The sequence below is a fragment of the Urocitellus parryii genome, chromosome 9, assembly GCF_045843805.1.
Source record: "Urocitellus parryii isolate mUroPar1 chromosome 9, mUroPar1.hap1, whole genome shotgun sequence".
NCBI classification, from domain to species: domain Eukaryota; kingdom Metazoa; phylum Chordata; class Mammalia; order Rodentia; family Sciuridae; genus Urocitellus; species Urocitellus parryii.
Genome location: NC_135539.1, coordinates 101714985 through 101733461, shown reverse-complemented (window position 1 = coordinate 101733461; position 18477 = coordinate 101714985). Strand labels below are relative to the sequence as shown.

General features: G+C 31.4%; 1 protein-coding gene across 1 annotated transcript in view; it reads left to right on the top strand.

Moving 5' to 3' along the window:
* Positions 1–18477, top strand: part of Spata17 (spermatogenesis associated 17) — a 196881-nt gene that overhangs the window by 100049 nt on the left and 78355 nt on the right. The window contains exons 7-8 of the mRNA XM_026388009.2: positions 7854–8057; positions 13600–13748. Coding sequence (XP_026243794.2) covers positions 7854–8057; positions 13600–13748 — 353 coding nt within the window. The remainder of the gene's footprint in view (positions 1–7853; positions 8058–13599; positions 13749–18477) is intronic.

Sequence of the window (18477 nt, the reverse complement as noted above, 5' to 3'; positions counted from 1 at the left end):
TATTTCATATTCTTTCTTACCATTTTCATGTCACTTGGAGAGGTGTCTCTTCAGGCCTTTTCCTCATTTTATTATTAATTTATATTGCAGCAATTTACCTTTCAGTAGAGTGTTCAAAGGAAGTGGTGAGAAAGGATATTCTTCCTTGTTGTAAATGTTGGTAGGGAAAATCATAGTTTCTCAACATTATGTATGATGTTAACTGTAGGTTTCCATAGATCTTTTTATCAAAGTAAGGAAATTCACACCTATTTCCAGTTTGTTGAGAGTTTTTATCATGAATAGGATATTGCCAAATGCTTTTTCTTTACCTATTGATATGATCGTGTAATATAAGTCTGGTTTTTGAATGATGAACCGGTCTTGCATATGTGGAATGATTCCCACTTAGTTGTGATACATAGTTATTTTTTACTTTGTTATATTTTATTTGCTAATAGTTAAAGATTTTTGCATTTGTAATTTATGAGAGATACTGGTCTGTGACTTTCTTTTCTTGTAATGTCATTGTCTGGTTTTCGAATTGGGGCAATGCTGGTGTTATAAGTTAGGAAGTATTTCCTCTGCTTCTGTCTTCTAGAAGAGATTATAGAAAATTGATATAATTTCTTTCTTAAATGTGTGGTAGAAGCAATCCATCAGTGAATTCATGTGAGTATGGTATTTTCTGATTTGGAAGGCTATTAGTTATTGATTCAATTTCAGTAAGAGATACAGGCCTATTTAGATTGCTTTTTTTCCCCAAGATTTCTTTTTACCTTTGATTTTCTGAAGTTTAAATATGATATGCCTATAAGTAATTTATTTTTTACTTTTTAAAAATATTTTATACTTAGTGTTCTTTGAACTTCCTGGATCTGTGATTTGGTGTCTAATATGAACTTGGGTGAAATTCTCATTTTTCCTTCAAAAATTTATTCTATATCTTTCTCATATTTTTCCTCCTATCTTCCCATTACAGATATGTTACACCGTTTGTGGTTGTCCCAAAGTTCTTAGACTGTTCTTGTTCAATTTTTAGGGGACTTTCCTCTTAGGTTTTCCAGTCTGGAAACTTCTATGTACATATAGTCAAGCTCAGAATTTTTTTCCTGAATTATATCCAGTCCATTAATGAGCCTGTCAAAGGCATTTTTCATTTCGGTTACACCATGGTTTCTTTCTCAGAACTTCTATTCCTGTTTACATTGGTTAACATTCTTACTTGTCCATTTTATTCATTAGAGCCCATAGCATGTTAATCCTAGTTGTTTTAAAATCCTGGTGAGATAATTCCAACATCCATGCCATATCTGGTTCTAATTCTTGATTTGTCTCTTTGAATTGTTATTTTGGTTTGTTTTGCTAGAGTTTTCATCTGCAGGTTTCATATACTATTATGTTCTCTTTCAGACTTTATTCTGGGTTTTATACCCTTTAAGGAAGATATGAAAATCAAGGGGTTACTATTTTATGGATAATTAGGACCAAACTTTTAACCTTCTCAGGTTGTTCCCAATTTCTCAACATTTCTGACAATAGCTTCGTGCTTAAAGTGGCCAAATTGATGTTCCTTGAACAGAGACTGTTTTCCTACAACTATATCTTTATTTTTATCATTCACTTGGCCTGTAATGCTTTTCTCCTTCTTTAATTGAAAAGTTCTACTTACCTTTAGAACAATTTCAGATATTTTTCCCATGGCACTTTCTAGAGACTGTGTACTTGGCCTCTTCTACAACAGCTATTGAGGATACTTAACTGCAGACTACCTATGTTATAGTCGACCACACAATTGTTCTCCTAATCCCAACCTTCCATCCTGCTGAAAATGGCTTGATATGAATGATCACTTTTTTTGGATCTCTGTGCTTACATTAGACCTAGCAAGGTATGTCTAAATTAGTAGAGGCTCAGTATTTATTGAATTGAATTCATGTACAGAGAATAATATCTTATTTAAATGTCTTTATTCTTTTTTAATATTTTATTTTGGTTTTAGGTGGACACAATATATTTATTTTATTTTTATGTGGTGCTGAGAATCTAACCCAGTGCCCTCACGCATGCTAGGCGAGCGCGCTACCACTTGAGCCACGTCCCCAGCCCCTAAATGTCTTTATTCTAATTGATATTTTATGAGAATATGTTAATAATACTGATGAGGATATAAAAATAATTCCTAAAACTATATATTTTGTTAATTTAGTAAAGCCAGCTATATCAATGGTAACATTTGGCTTGAAATATTTCTCTTCTATCATGTACTGAAAAATCAAAGTGTATCTTTGGTTTATCTTTGGTATATAAAATATATTAGGAAAAAAATAATAGTCTCTAAAATGAAGATATTACACAGTAGTTAGGGAAAACTTCTAGGGTGAATTCTCCCCTAGATCTACTTGCCCTTTCAAGTTACTGTTTTGATTTTCTGAGGTCTACATTTAATGTGTCCTCACTCTGTAATTTGATTCAAAACTTTTTAAAAAATTCTTTTTTTTTCTTTTTAATTTTTTTGCAATGCTAGGGATGGAATCCAGAATCATGTGCCTGTTAGGCAAGCATTCCACCACTGAACTACACACCCAGTCCTAAAAATTCTATTTCTTTTCTGAAGAAAAAAGAAAGAAGACAAAAACATTTGTAGTCAATAATATTTCATTTTTTAAAAAATCTTGCTGATATAAATTCTACACGAAATATATTCATGTGACTCTGTAATGTTTCCATGAAAGTCTTGTCCCTTCTGGGTACTGTATCTGAGGGTCTGTGTGACTATGACTGAAATGCATGTGGAAACATAACTGCTGTAGCTGAGAAATGACCATGTTTCCTCTTAGTTCTCAGCAAGAGTAATTGAATGTAGAATATCTTACTAAACGCTGGACTGTGACAGTGTGTTAACACTCTGACTATCTCCTAACAGCAGGGCAATTATTTGCTGAGTGGGATTTTTATAAATCCCCTGGCACTAGTATGTCCTGATAATTATGATGAAGTGCATTGGTCAGTGTTGATTCAGCAATCCCTACCCTAGCAAATATTTCATTCACAGTTCTCTGGCCCACTTTTACTTTTCTAGTTATTAGAGATCTTTACTAATATTCCTGCTTTAATGTCTTATTTTTTCAAAAGCTGGTTCCTTAAAACTTGGAACTCAAACATATTTTAGACTCCTTTTAGAAATATCTATCTCTCACAGTATTCACAAATTTAAATAAAAACAGTATAAAATTTATTTCTGATAATAGAACTTGAATTCTCCCACCTACCCTTTAAACTTGACTTTTCTTCATTCCCAGAATAAGTGAACTTTTAGATCATGAGAAATTACTATGAAACTGAAGCATTAGTAATTTGATTTGAGAATTACAGGTGCATATAATCCTATTTCATATTCTTCCTATTGTATTTTAAAAATAAACCTCAATAACAAAGAGACAAAGAGAAAAAAATTAGAGTGTAGCTTCCCTCAGGCAATTACAAAATAAAGGTCAGTGTATGAGAGGAAAATGACCATAAAAAATTCTTTGTGATATAACAGTTGATGCTCCAAACATAAGAAGTATATCCATTTGTTTTCAAATGAGGTGCACTTTTGAATAGTTTTTCACACAATACTTAAGTAGAAGAATAAAAACGGAGAAGAAAGAAGCCAACTGATAGATTGTTAGAAATATGGAATGGTTCAAAATATTAATGTAATGCTAAGGGTGAATGGGTAACAAATGGTACATTTGCTCGTTGCTCAACCTGACATAATTAATATTCTAGGTCATGCTTAAGTTCCCATGATGGAGGGTCTGAAGGGGGGAATTCAAGAAAAATATATATCTATTATATAACTCATTGCTTTTTTTTTCTTTTGACGAGTCAGAATCATAGCCTTTAAAAAAAATCAGTGCTTTCACACCTCATTTGCCGTATTCACCACTGGGCCACCAGTCAGCAGCCGGGCCTGATGCAAGGAGGTCAGTAAGAAGCTATTAGCAGGGTCCTCTCCTGAGATTTCTTGGGTCTTATTGAGTTGAATGTTAGCATGACAGTACTGCAAATAACTCAGTTGTAGGCTTTTTCTTTCTTTCTTTCTTTTTTTTCTGAACAGTTAGCACAGATTTCCCCATAGTGTTGGTCACTCTAGAAAATTATTGCTGAAAATGAAGTCCCCAAAGCTAGCTTGGCAGTAGCCCTTCTAAGTTGTGAAAAATGTGAAAACTGGAAAATATGTCATAATCCCTTAGGGTTAGCTCTACCTTTTGTGACTCATAGTAATATTTTTTAAAAACCAACAACAAACCATTATTCATAAGTGGCTAACAAATAATGAAATATGGCAGCTGAGACAATAGTAAGTTAAAGTTGTTTTATTTACTTAAAGAAGTAATAATTAAATGAATAGTATAGCAATATAAATATAGCAATATAAATAATCCTTGCTATAGGATTGAGGGAATGCTGGACTGTTTTTATTGATGTAAGTTAGCAAATGTATTAATTTCTAAAATACTGACACCTTGAAGATTTTAAATGATACATTTGAATTCAATTAAAATATATTTTCTATCTATATTTGATTTAAATTGCAAAGAGAATACACATGAGGAGGTCTCCATATAGGTTGCAAAATATAATTTAAGAAAGCTATCATGTCTACTGAGCTATTTGCATTTCCCATCTAGCCTATGTATACATGTGCATGCAAATGTAAAAGGAGATCAAGATTCCTAATGGGGTAAAGTTAATAGCTGGTGGCAGTTATTCAGGTAGATAGATATTTTAAAATGATAAATTATAGTCTGGTTAAATTGTAGTATTTAACCATCTCAATCTGTAAATTTGCAGAACTTTTAGTAATAAGCTATGAGAATTCAATTAATTAGATCATTACTAATCAGAATGATTCTCCTACATCTTCTCATAGACTATTATATTACATGTCAGAATATTCCTTCTAACATAACATTGGCTTTTTCTCATTACAATCAAAACATTTTCATATGAGAAAATCATTTTAAAAATCATCTTAAAAATTACCACCTACTTTTAAATTATCATCCTTTGAAAACTATTGTGAATATATGTCTATATTTTTTAAAATTAACATTAATTTAAACTGTTTATATATCCACTTTGTCTATATTTACTGTGACAGAGACAGAATGTTAGTATGATATTTAAAATACTTTATATGACTACCTTTCAACATTTTCAGCATTTTTACTTATATCAATTGTAGTATAGAGTACATATCAAAGAAAAGCCAGCTTAAAATATTTTAGTCATATAAATGTGTTTACATTATGTTTTGATATATAATAAAATTTGGTCCTCAGTTTTAAAATAGAAAATGTTGAATTGGAGGTGACTCAAATGGATCTGTGGTAATTTAGCTCTATATAACAATGTCTTTGAAAACAAATTGAAACTGATGGGTTAAGAAAGAGAAAAAGGGTCTAATCTATAAATTACTTGAAAGCAGTCAATAAGACTTTGAAATAAACCTCAAATGTTTTATTAGATATTTACGTGGCTTTGGAAAGCAAGAGTAAAATAAATGATTTTATGGGCATTTTTGAACTTCACATTGTTATAGATGAGCAATTAATATTCAATTCTTGAATGTCTACTATGTGTCCAGCATTCTGCTAGACCTTGAGGTTTCAAAAATATCTGAAAGAGTCCTTGAGTCTTCTACCAGCTTCTTACTGATGGAAGAATGATGCACACAAAGGAACCAAGAAACAACATGAGAGGTGCTATGGTGAAGACATGCCAAGGTTGCTAAGGAAGCATTAGGGTTAGGCCACTGAACCCAGCTTGCATAGCTATTAGGTAGAGATTAATAGTTACTGATACATTAGGCTGGAAATACAAAACTTTCTTGGATTGTTTTTCAAAGACTGATATCCTAGTTAATCTTATTAATTTTTTGGAAGTATTAATCCATGAGGTAAATATAGCAACCTGGAGAGATTATTGACTTGATAATGGCATAACAGAAAAGCACATTGTTCGGAAGATAGATTTAATAGGCACCTTCTTTATATAGTCCAGAGTGTCTACAGAGCAGTTACACAAGCTATATTATCATTTATATTATGACTCTTCCCTATGAATATGCATTTACATATATGATATTTACATATACACATGTAAAAATATATATATGTGTGTGTGTATGTATGTATGTGTGTGTGTATATATATATATATATATGTATATATAAAATGTTTTGAATATAGTGCTATGGAAATCAAATACCATCAAAACATGATTCTATCAAAGTATGGTTCTATGCAGTATACTAAAATGTATACTCAAATAGCATTACATTTTCAGAAAATGGACATCTGCTAAACTTGAATTTGACATCTGTCATATATATATATATATATATATATATAACATCTATTGCATAGCAGATGTTGTGCTAAGTAACTCTTGACTATTTTGATGCAGTATGTGACAAAGCAAATGACAGAATAGCAAAGGTAACATTATACTAGAGAAGCATGGCACCTAATGTGCTCATTAAATATAGGATATGATTTTGAGTGATAATAGACCATATATGAGTGTGTGTGTGTGTGTGTGTGTGTGTGTGTGTGAATACAGAGAGATCACTCATACCTATACACACACATACACGTGTGTGAGATTCAGTTTGATTATTGAAGTACAGGATTTGAAACACCTGCTATTAAGATGTATAATTATTAACAATTCAAATATTTATTGAGTACTACTTGGTACCCAGAAGTAGGTCAAGAATTATGTATTTGGGGGATGGGGATATAGCTCAGTTGGTAGAGTGCTTGCTTCAAATGTACAAGGCCCTGGGCTCAATCCCCAGTGTCACAAAAAAGTTATTAAAAAAAAGAATTATGTATTTACATTCCTATGAATGAGTGTACAGATAAGTACACCATATCTGTACAGAATTACAGATATGGTTAAATATACATAATATATGGTTAGAATACAAAATGAATTGGCTAAAGGCCTCTCTGTAATTTTGTTCTTAAATACAATTAAATGAAAATGCAATGTGTGCCAAATACAAACTATAGCTCAGTACCTTCTTTTAATTTGTTCTAATTAGTTATAGTGACAGCAGAATGCATTTTGATATACTATATACAAATAGAAGTACAACTTCTCATTCCTCTAGCTGTATGTGGTATAGAGTCATACCAGCCATGCATGTATATAGGGTAGTAATGTCAGTCTCATTCTATCATTCTTCCCACTCCCACAACCCCTCCTTTGATCTTATTCTCTTCTGCTCAATCAAAAATTCCTCCATTCTTCCCTACCCGCCCCAATCATTATGGATCAGCATCCCTTTATCAGAGAAAACATTCGGCCTTTGGTTTTGGGGTTTGGTTTATTTTACTTAGCATGATATTCTCCAGATCCAGTAATTTACTTACAAACAACATAGTTTCATTCTTCTTTAAGACTGAGTAATATTCCATTGTGTATATATACCACATTTTCTTTATCATCTGTTGAAGGGCATCTAGTTTGGTTCTATATATAGTTTGGCTATTGTGAATTGAGCTGCTATAAACATTGATGTGGCTGCGTCACTGTATTATGCTGATTTTAAGTCCTTTGGGGATAGCTCAATATCTTTAACATATTTACTATTTAATCCTGAAGCATACTAAAATGTTGGTCTATAGTGAAGACAAAGTATGAGTATTTTGTACAGTCTCCTTAGGTGAACTGAAGTCTATCCCCAATTAAGAACCAGAGTTGTAAAATATTAAAGCATTCTTTAAGCACCTTAAAGTGTTCATGGTACAACTTTATCTTCCTTTTATTTATAGGAAAATTAAAGGAAAAATTAAAATTGTTTTATTCTTTAGATTCCAGGTATATACAACTCACCATTCAGACAAGCACCTGATCCATGGGAGTTGCGGTTACAGAAGGCAAAGCCATTGACACACCCAAAACCTAAGGTTAGGCAGGAGTACTCTGCAAGCCTTAGTGATTGGCTGGCTTGTACAAGTGCCCGGTCTTTTCCACGGTCTGACATTCTGCCACCTATCAATAAGAAGAAGTGTCAGGTACTATTTAGTCCTATAAAAATCATGTCATTAATATAATTCTTACATTTTTTGTGGTACTTCATACATGATGTAAAATTTACTATCTTAACCACTTTTAAGTGTACTTTTCAGTGGTGGTAAGTTCATTCATATTATTGTGCAACCATCACTACCATTCATTTACAGGATTCTTCATCTTGCAAATATTGAAATTCTATATTGATTAAATAACTCTCCATTCCCCACCCTCACCCCCTACCTCTCAATCTCCTGCACCTACATGGCTTATTTCACTTAGTATGGTGTCCTTAAGATTTGAATTTCCTTCCTGTTTAAGGTTAGATTTCATTATATATACATACTGTACTTTGTTTAACCATTCACAATAAACACTTGAGTTATAGCCACATTTTAGCTATTGTGAATAATGTTGCTATGAACCTGAATGTGCAAGTATCTCTTGAGACCCTGTCCTCATTTTTTTTGAGAATATTCCTAGAAGTGGAATTACCAGATCATTTAATAATTTTATGTTTAATCTTTTGAGAAACTGCCATACTGTTTCCTACAGTGGCTGTACCACTTTCCATTCCCACCACCAACATAAAAGCGTTCCAATTTCTTCACATCCTTGCCATACTGTTATTTTAAGGGTTCCTTTTTTTAAATTACTAGCTATCTTCATATATGTAAGGTAGTATCTCCTTGTAGTTTTGATTTGTATTTCCAAAGTGATTAGTGATGTTGAGCATCTTTGACTATGTTTATTACCCATTTGTATATTTTATTTGAAGAAATCTCTACTTATATCCTTTGCCCACTATTGAATTGGGTTGTTTGTTTTTATACTTGAGTTTTAGGAATTATTTATATATTTCAGATATATTGTCATATATGATTTGCAAATATTTTCTCCCCTTCTGTGGGCTGCCACTTTACCCTGTTGATAGTGTCATGAAATTGAAAAAAATATATCATTGTTTTGTTTTTATTTGTGATGAGAGGAAAATATTTCTCATAAAAATCTAATTTTAAAAGCAATATAAATTACATTAAAAAGATAGATCAAAGAAGCAAATGCTTTTTTAGTATTGGATTTTGTTGTATTAAGTATGAAGGTAAATCATTATTTATTGACTAGAATCTAGACCTTTTATTTAAAAATATTATAGTAGTACTTACTATGGTCTGTTTTGCTGGAAAAAATCTTTATGTATTACCAAATTTATTTAATTTAATCTATCCTCTGATGACCTACATTTTTTCATATGCAATTATAAACATAACTTGAATTTGAATAAGTTAAAAAGTATACATTTGAAAATTAAAGTAAATAACTATAATATCTCCCATGCATTCATGCATATGAAATGTTCAATGTGTTAAACGTATTAAGTACTGAGTGGTTGTTATGGTTTCACATATAACATTGCTTACTTAAATTTTTTAATAATCAATATTGTATGCTATATTCATTGAGGTAGCTTTTGGTGCTACATGGGATTCATAGACTAATTTTGCATGCAGCTTTTTAAGAAATTTGAAAATTACATGGCATTAGCTAGCTTATTATCACTGTGACCAAAATATGTGACAACAACAACTTAGAGGAGAAAAAAATTATTTGGAGATGACAATTTCAAAGATCCAGTTCCTGGAATGCTGACTTCTTTGTACTGGCCCTGAGTCCAGCCACAACATCATGGCCAAAGGGCATGGTAAAAGAAAACCATTCAACTTAGGACAGCCAGGAAGCAGAGAGGACAAGATATTCTTCAGCCATGCCACTTCTGCCTACAATGATCATCCTGTTGTCCACTTACTAAGTTACAGCTCTCATAATCCAATAATTTTACCTCAGAATATTTCTTCATTTCTTAGTATATAAACTTTGGGATGATTTTAAAGATCCAAATCATACCATTCCCTTCCTGACCTCCCCCAACCTCATGTCCATCTCACAATGCAAAATGTACTTAGGCCCTTTCCAAGAATGCATGAATAAAATAGTTGGAAATACCCCAGAGCGTATCTGCTTCAACCTACCACACTGTACAATACTCACTAACCATTAATCATTTAATATTATTTTATAAGTGTTTTATACTGTTTTTCCATTAGCTCTACTGTTTTGTTTTTATTATGCTTTTTTGAGGTGGATATTTATTTTATTTGCTCATCTCTATTATAGCATTTTTATCAATACAATAATTTTTAATTTTTTACACAGCTTTCCCCCTCCATACCATTTTATATGCGCATTTGTGTGTGTGTGTGTGTGTGTATTTATAATATATGGAATGGATCAGTGAAAGATATGGATAGATAAAAGGAATATTTTGATGTGTATTTATATAAAAATATATGTATACATATTCATGCTGAAGGAATATGTACATATGTTATATATATGAAACAGAGAAGCATATATTTACATAGGAAAATATCTCTGTGTATACATATGTACTATATAGAAAGAGAAATATATATGAGGAGGAATCTATATATTTTATATATGTACATACATATATGTATATAATACACTTCTGAATTACATTTATTTAGTATACAAGAAAGTGATATCTGCTCATATATTTTTCTTTTCTACTTTTTCTTTTTTCTGGTCTCTCCTTTTCTTGACATCTATATTTTTCTTTATCCTTCTTCCCTCACTGTATTTTCATTATCTCTTCCCTTAGCCATGTCTTCCCTTCTGTTCTGTCCTTTCTCTTTATTTTTTCCTTTTTTCTTTTCTTGTCTTTTCTTCATTTACCTCCTTTCCTGTTTTCTCATTCTTATTTTTATTATTATTATTTTTTAGTTGTAGATTGGCACAATACCTCTATTTTTTATTTATTTATTTTTTGTGGTGCTGAGGATCAAACCCAAGGCCTCATAGGTATGAGGCAAGCGCTGTGCCACGAAGCCACAATCCCAACCCTTCCAATTCTCCTTTCTTTCCTTTTTTCTTCTTTCACTCCTTCCTTTTCTTTTTCACAGACTTGATTGTTTTATGTTGTTTTCTTTGACTGAGCCACATTTCCTTTATGATATCCAATAATAAAAGGGTGCATACATCATTGGGGACATTTAAGATTATGCCCAAATGATAATATTTGTACATAGCATCTATATTGCCCTGCCCAGGTAATTTCTTAAATGTATGGGACAACTGTAGTAAGTTGTAAAAAAAATCATTTTTATATAAGTTTTGAGGAAAACTTTAAAAGTACAAGATGACTTTAAAGTATGGAATATTAAGAATATATCAGGGGGCTGGGGTTGTGGCTCAGTGATAGAGTTCTTGCATGTGTGAGGCTCTGGGCTCAATTTTCAGCACCAAATATAAATAAATTAGTAAATAAAGGTCCATTGACATCTAAAAATATTTTTTAAAAGAACTTATCAGAACAAAGATATAATTGATTCTCTAAACTAGGACTTAGGTGGAGACAAGGTAGGCCAAATATTGAAAAGTCATAGCTATGAGTCCAAGAAAACTTTCAGGGTTAGATTGAGCCCTGAATGACCTATGCATTATAGGAATTAATAGTTGGAAAGAGAGACAATGAACAGATCTAAAGTTTGAAGCAGTTTCCAAAATCTGGAATCCATGTTAATTCAGTAATGTAGATAATTACCCAAGATCTGAAAGTCGTGCTATCTAAAGAGATACAAATCAACAAAAGATTTAGCAACAGAGAAATCTGATAGCTCATATCAAAATTGCTAACCAAGTAGCTAGATTTTTAAGTTCAAAGATAAGACACTAGTTGTCTAACATAAAAATGTGTGGACAAGACACTGAAGGACATAGGGAGATAGAAATGATTGAAGGACCCTTGGCTATCAATTCAAAAGAATTAAGTTTATTTTAATTCTAAATCGATGATTAAGCACAGCTCCTCTTTCATTTACTACTCTCATTGAAACTAGAAAGTTCCAGAAAACATAGTAGAGTAAGTACACAAATGATATGTGTATGTTGATATACCAACAAAGGTTATAAGACATCAACTAACCACTGAGAAAACCATTACTCCATTTGGGTGCTGACCATTTAAAAGTCATAGCCTCAAACAATTTGCTTATTTCTTTGATGTTACTGTTCCAAACCTTTTAAATACTGTTCTTTAGGCTAATAATAGTGGTAATAATAAAAACACTCCTGGTTCCATTTTTTTGAGTGTTTACTGTGTTCTAAATACAATGCTAAGAGTGTTACATTATCTTACACATCTTAAGAGCAATTCTGTGATACAATTATTATTCAATTTTACATTTGATGAAAACAGGTGTAGAGAAGTAATTTGTCCCTAATTATACAATAAAATATTAATTCTTTTAAACCAAAGAATTTTTCAAAGAATAAGAATTTGTCCAAAAGGTTTTGATTTCTTAGTAGCATACTTGGAATCATGTTACTGTATCTTTAAAAAGTAAAGTTCCAATAAAAATCCATTAACTACTTTCAAATATAGCAATCCTCCTGTCCAGCTGTGAAAAGTACTAGATGATACTTATTTGCCATTTGTGTTATTTACGGTCCATGACTTTTATGGTAACTGGTTCCTATTATTGGTTTCTATTAATGTAAAACATAAGTGAACATAAATGAGGCGTGAATCATTTCTTTTTATTAGCCCCACAGTCTTCACTCAGTGCTTGCAGTAACTCCAGCTGTGTCTTGTTAGTGATAACCTATTTAAAGAAGGGATTTTTAAGAATAAGAAATATGATTATAAATCTTCGTCCATATTACTTCCTTCTTTACAACAGTGGGAAAAAAAGAAAAAGAAAACAATGTGTAATTAATAGCACAGTAAAGTCCTGTGCTCCTTTGATTCATATTGTCCTTAATAATATACTAATTGGACAATCAGTGGGATTCAGTAACTAGTTTTAGTAACACTAGGATATGTTCCAAGTCACTTCACAGTGTACCTATTGGTTTTTCCTTGTTCTGTGTTTGTGTCATCTAAAGGTTGCTATTGGTACCAGAGTCATAGGACATAACGCCGAAAATAAGTAAATATTATGTTTTTCCTATGTTTAGGGGATCATCAATTAAATAAGAAATTTGGCTTTCACCTAAAAGCTTTAATTAAAGAAATTATATGCTCTGCTATTTCTGTTTATAAGATGGCTTTTGAAAAGTTATGTTCAGAATCTTTTAAAAATAATTTTACTTACTTAAAAAGGAAAAAATCACTGATTATATTAGAGGAATATGCTTTTAAAATTACAAAACAAACACCTATAAGTACAAGCATTCTAACTGCATCATGAAAACCTTTTCATGTAAGTGAGGAAACTTCTACATAATCTAAACCATTTTTAAGGCAATCACTTTTACTTGAGAGAACAAGTTTTCGGGTAGAAAAGTGATATACTTGTTTCTGATATTCTTCTATCTTCCAACTCAGATAAGAATAAATTGTGTTTTTAAAATAATTAGTAAACTTGCTATACGTTGGAGATGTACACTAGCCTTGGTTACAAACAAAATGTCAAAAACAACTTCTGTAATAATATATGTACCTCATCCTGTCTTTGTCAGGGGCCATTCCGAGATTTCAATGAAGTATTAGAACAACGTTACAAGCCTCTGGAGCCAACATTGCGAGTGGCAGAACCAATCAATGAGTTAAAACTAGCCAGAGAGGAGTTTAAAAGAGAGGAATGTGCACAAAATATACATAGCAAAATGTAAGTTTTTAAAAAATCATAATTTCATTATGTTTGGTGCTTTAAATTTTCTAATATTGTAGCGGAACTTCTTTTTGTGAGAAAATTCAAAGTCATCTATTTAGAAGCAACAATTTTTTTAAAAAGAGAGAGAGGGGGAGACAGAGAGAGAGAATTTTTATTTATTTTTAAGCTTTCGGCAGACACAACATCTTTGTTTGTATGTGGTGCTGAGGATCGAACCTGGGCCACATGCATGTGAGGCGAGCGCACTACTGCTTGAGCCACATCCCCAGCCCTAGAAGCAACAATTTTATAACTGTACCTATTGTAAATGATGTTAATATTGATGGAAAAAAATACATATGTACTACTCAAAAATATATGAACTTCTCTCCCAAATATGTATGTATGCATTTATCAAAGGAAAAAATTAATGAATTGCATTTTAAGATGGAAAAGTGACAACTATGCATCAGTAAAGATAATATCTTTAATTAGCTAATGAAAGCACATATATTTGTGATGCTTCTAAAATAAGATCCAATAATAGAAAAATATTTTGTTAACATGAACTAAATTCCATTTGGATACATATAATATTCTAGATTGAATAAATAAAAGGTTACTGATGACTAAGGAAAACGATAGAAAAAATGGAGGATGATCTAACAGCATATGCAATTTAAAATTACTTTATTAGCATCAGTGATTTGGGTCTTGATTCATATGTCTTTCCTCCAAGGTATTTCTTCTCTGAGATATCTTGTCTCCAATAGAATAATACATGATTTATAAATAGATTACTTTAAACATAGAATGGCCTCTTTTTTTTTAGTTTTATAATCCTATAATACCGTATGTAATTGCCATTGCAAGTATCTTATAATTCCTTATTATTATATATATAATAAATGATAATTATATTATTTAACATGTATCATTTAATATATAATTATATGTCTATTATATCAACATATAAGTTGTTATAATTGTAATAATTTTAGTATAATATAAACTACTATTATAAATTCTTATATAATAGTATACTATAGCATATTAAATTGCCATTATTGGTTATGATTATATAGTATGTATTAGGTATGAATTATCATTTCATATATATTATATAGTAATAATTTATATAATAACAATGATCACAATACACTAGAAGTATTTTTTGTTATATAAAAACCTATAATAGCATATTAATTTTCACAGTAGATTCTGGATAATTTTATCATTCAGAAAAGATATATGGAATATGTTTTGCTATAATCGTAAATTTCTGAAGAGAATCTTCAATTTTTACATAAACTGACGTAAAATGGTAAGCATCTCAAGTAATTAAAAATTTATAGTAACTACTTGAACTGAAAAATAATTAACTATAGTGTATTTAGCAGATCCTTTCTGTAATTGGTTGAGTTAAACTAATGCATGAATACGAAAATCAGAAACATATATTTTCAATTGGTTTTTAGAAGGTAGACTAGTTTTACAACAGAAATTTTAGAAGATTAATGCTGCTCAGATTTAGCCTAAATATGCAATTTAGTGATAAATACCCAAATTTATATTACTCAGAATTATTTTTCTATTTTCAACAATGCTAAGGTTTACAAAATAGCAAGATTAATTGCTGAAATAATTGAGATGATTATTATCTCACTGATATTTCTGCAGAAATCATTACATATCCAAGGTACTGCAGGATTCTTTTCTAGTATTTTCCTTGCTAATCCTAGAAAGATCAGAATCAATGTTATCCCCAAAGAAAAGTGCTTACCTTATATTTTTCATAGAATATGTGTAAATATCATCAGTATCTATGGTGTTGCTGATCACCTTTATCCTGAAGTTTCCAGAGACTTAAAAGTGTCTCTAGGGTTATCAAACCAATCTGAAACAAAGTTGGAAGTGCTAAAGAAATTACTTATAGGTTCAAAACTCATATTTTTTCACAACTAAGATAAGCAATTGGTCTTAGCAATTAGTCTAAGGATAATTCCACCATAAGAGGAACAAAACACTGATATTTATAGTTTCCTCTGAAAACACTTTGGTTTTTATATGTTGGAAAACACCTAACTGTATCTTATGCAACAAAAGAAATGTTAGAAATTTGAATTTCATATCTCTGTTGAGGGTAATTCTGTGAAAGAAATTAGGAGAAAAGTATACTCTTATCAAAAAGATGCAAAATTTTGTAATGCAGATTGTGTTTTTGCCACATGACTGGTTTTACCCATAAGGAATTAAAGACAGCATGTTCATAACCATCCCAGGGCCTTATTCAGGAACCTTCTGTATAGCCCTTTATTTCCATTCTTAAGTGCTCAAAAAAGGTAGCACTATATCTGAGAGTTTGATACATTTAGCAATTGCTTTTTCCTATTATTATGAAAATGCAATGTGTTTTAGTAGAAGGAGCATGAGCTTTCGAACTAGATCTATGTGATCTCAAATCTTGGCTCCCTTACACAACAGCAATATGATACTAGCTAAATAATTTAGCCTCCCTGAAGTGCTATTTCCATGTAGGTGAAAATAGAAATACTACCTTCAAAAGTTGTCATAATGATTGAACAAGATAATGAGTATAAAGATATAAAAATGAAAAGAACATAGAAGGGTCTTAATAAAAGATAATTATTACCAGAATCTGTATTTGCTCAAACAGAATTCTACATGCAAGGCATCAAAGAAGGGAGAGGAAATCACAGACTTCAAGGATAGGATGGATTCCATCCACTATTTTAAAGAACCAAAGTTAAAGGGGGATCAACAGCAGAACTCTTCCTGGGCAATAGTGTCCTAAATTTATACAAGGTTTCTCATTAGGTTTCTAAAAGATAGATTCTTCTGAGGGTGTTACTCTTTTAGGACTGCCATACCAAAGTACCAGGAACTAGGTGGTTTTAATGAAAATTTATTGTCTCACAGTTCTGGAGGCTAGCAATCTGAATTCAAGGCATTGACAGAGTTGCTTTCTCTGAAGACTGTGAAAAAGATTCTGTTCATGCTTCTCCCATACCTTTCAATAATTTGCTGTCAATCTCTGGCTTTCTTTGGCTTGTAGAAACATCTCTCTGAGCTTATGAAGCATCACTACTTGCATTCATCTCCACATGATAATCTCTGTGCTTGTCTGTATTCAAAATTCCCTTTTTATAAAGACACCAGTCATATTGGATTAGGGGTCCACCTTAGTCCAGTGTAATCTTAAATTTACTTATTATATCTACAATGAACCTATTTCCAAATGAGATTATCTTTCAAAGTTCTAGGGGTTCAGACTTCAGCCAACTCTGAACAGTGATATGAGAGAACATGATCCATGCCCTAGGTAACTCTTAGGATGACAATGTGCTTTTTACTAATTATAGGCTTATAGGTGATAGCTATTATTTACATATATGCATTTAAGCAAGCACAAAAATTAAACAATAATAATTAACACATCAATTCTGGATTATAGAGGTTTGTCTGAAAGTTATATTGAAACTTTGTTTTTATTCTTGTTCTTAAAGAAACTCATCCCATGCCTTCATAATGAAAATTACTTTCCTTATTCATAATTCATATGTTTATCTAATGCTAAGTGAAGTTAGCCAATTAAAAAAAAAGTTTTCTCTGATTCATAGTGGGGTAGGGAGGGGGGAGCAGGGGAGCAATAGATGAACTCATGATAGGGCAGAGTGGTAGGAGAGGAAGGGAGGGGGCATGGGGTTAGAAATGATGGTAGAATGTGTGGACATCATTATCCAAAGTACATGTATGAAGACACAAATTGGTGTAAATATACTTTTTATACAGCCAGAGATATGAAAAATTTGTGCTCTATATGTGTAATATGAATTGTAATGCATTGCAGTGTCATATAAATAAAAAAAATTAATTAAAAAGGCTAGGAAATAAAGCAAATAATAAGTATTGTCAAGGGCCCTTTATGTGAGAAGCTGTCATCTAGATATTTTGAGAAATAAAGAAGAATACTTATTGACTCAACAAATGTTTACATGTCTGGAATAGTTCTAGGCTGTAGGGATATGGCAATAAATAAAATGAAATCTCTAGTCTCATGGAACTCCTCATGTAGTTTGAAACTAACCAGGTAACTTAATGAAATTCTATGTAAAAATTACCAAATACTTGATAAACTGGTTAAGTGTGTGTTAAAAAAAATATCCCTCACCCAGGACATTTTATTTTATTTTTCTCTTTCCACATTCTTATTGGTGCATCATAATCATACAAATGATGGATTTGTTGATGCATGTTTGTACATGCACATATTATAGCAATATGATTTGGCCAATGTCCCTCCCCAGCACCTCCGCCTTCTCCTCCACCTCTTACCCCTCTGGTTCCTTTGTTCTACTGATCACTCTTTGATTTTCATGAGATCCCACCCCCACTCACGTTTCTTTTTCTTTATCCACCATATGATAGAAAACATACCACTCTTGATCTTCTGAGTTTGGCTTATTTTGCTTATTATAATTGTCTTTACTTCCATCCATTTTTCTGCAAATGACATAACTTCATTTACCTTTATGGCTGAAAAAACTTCATATTTTGTGTGTGTATATATATATATATATATATATATATATATATATATATGTATTAATGTCTAAAGTATATAAATAACTCTAAAGACAATGATTTTTTAATGTAGAATTTCTTCTGGCCCCTGACAATGAAAAAGTGTGTTGTTTGTTTATTTGTTTGTCAAATATATATA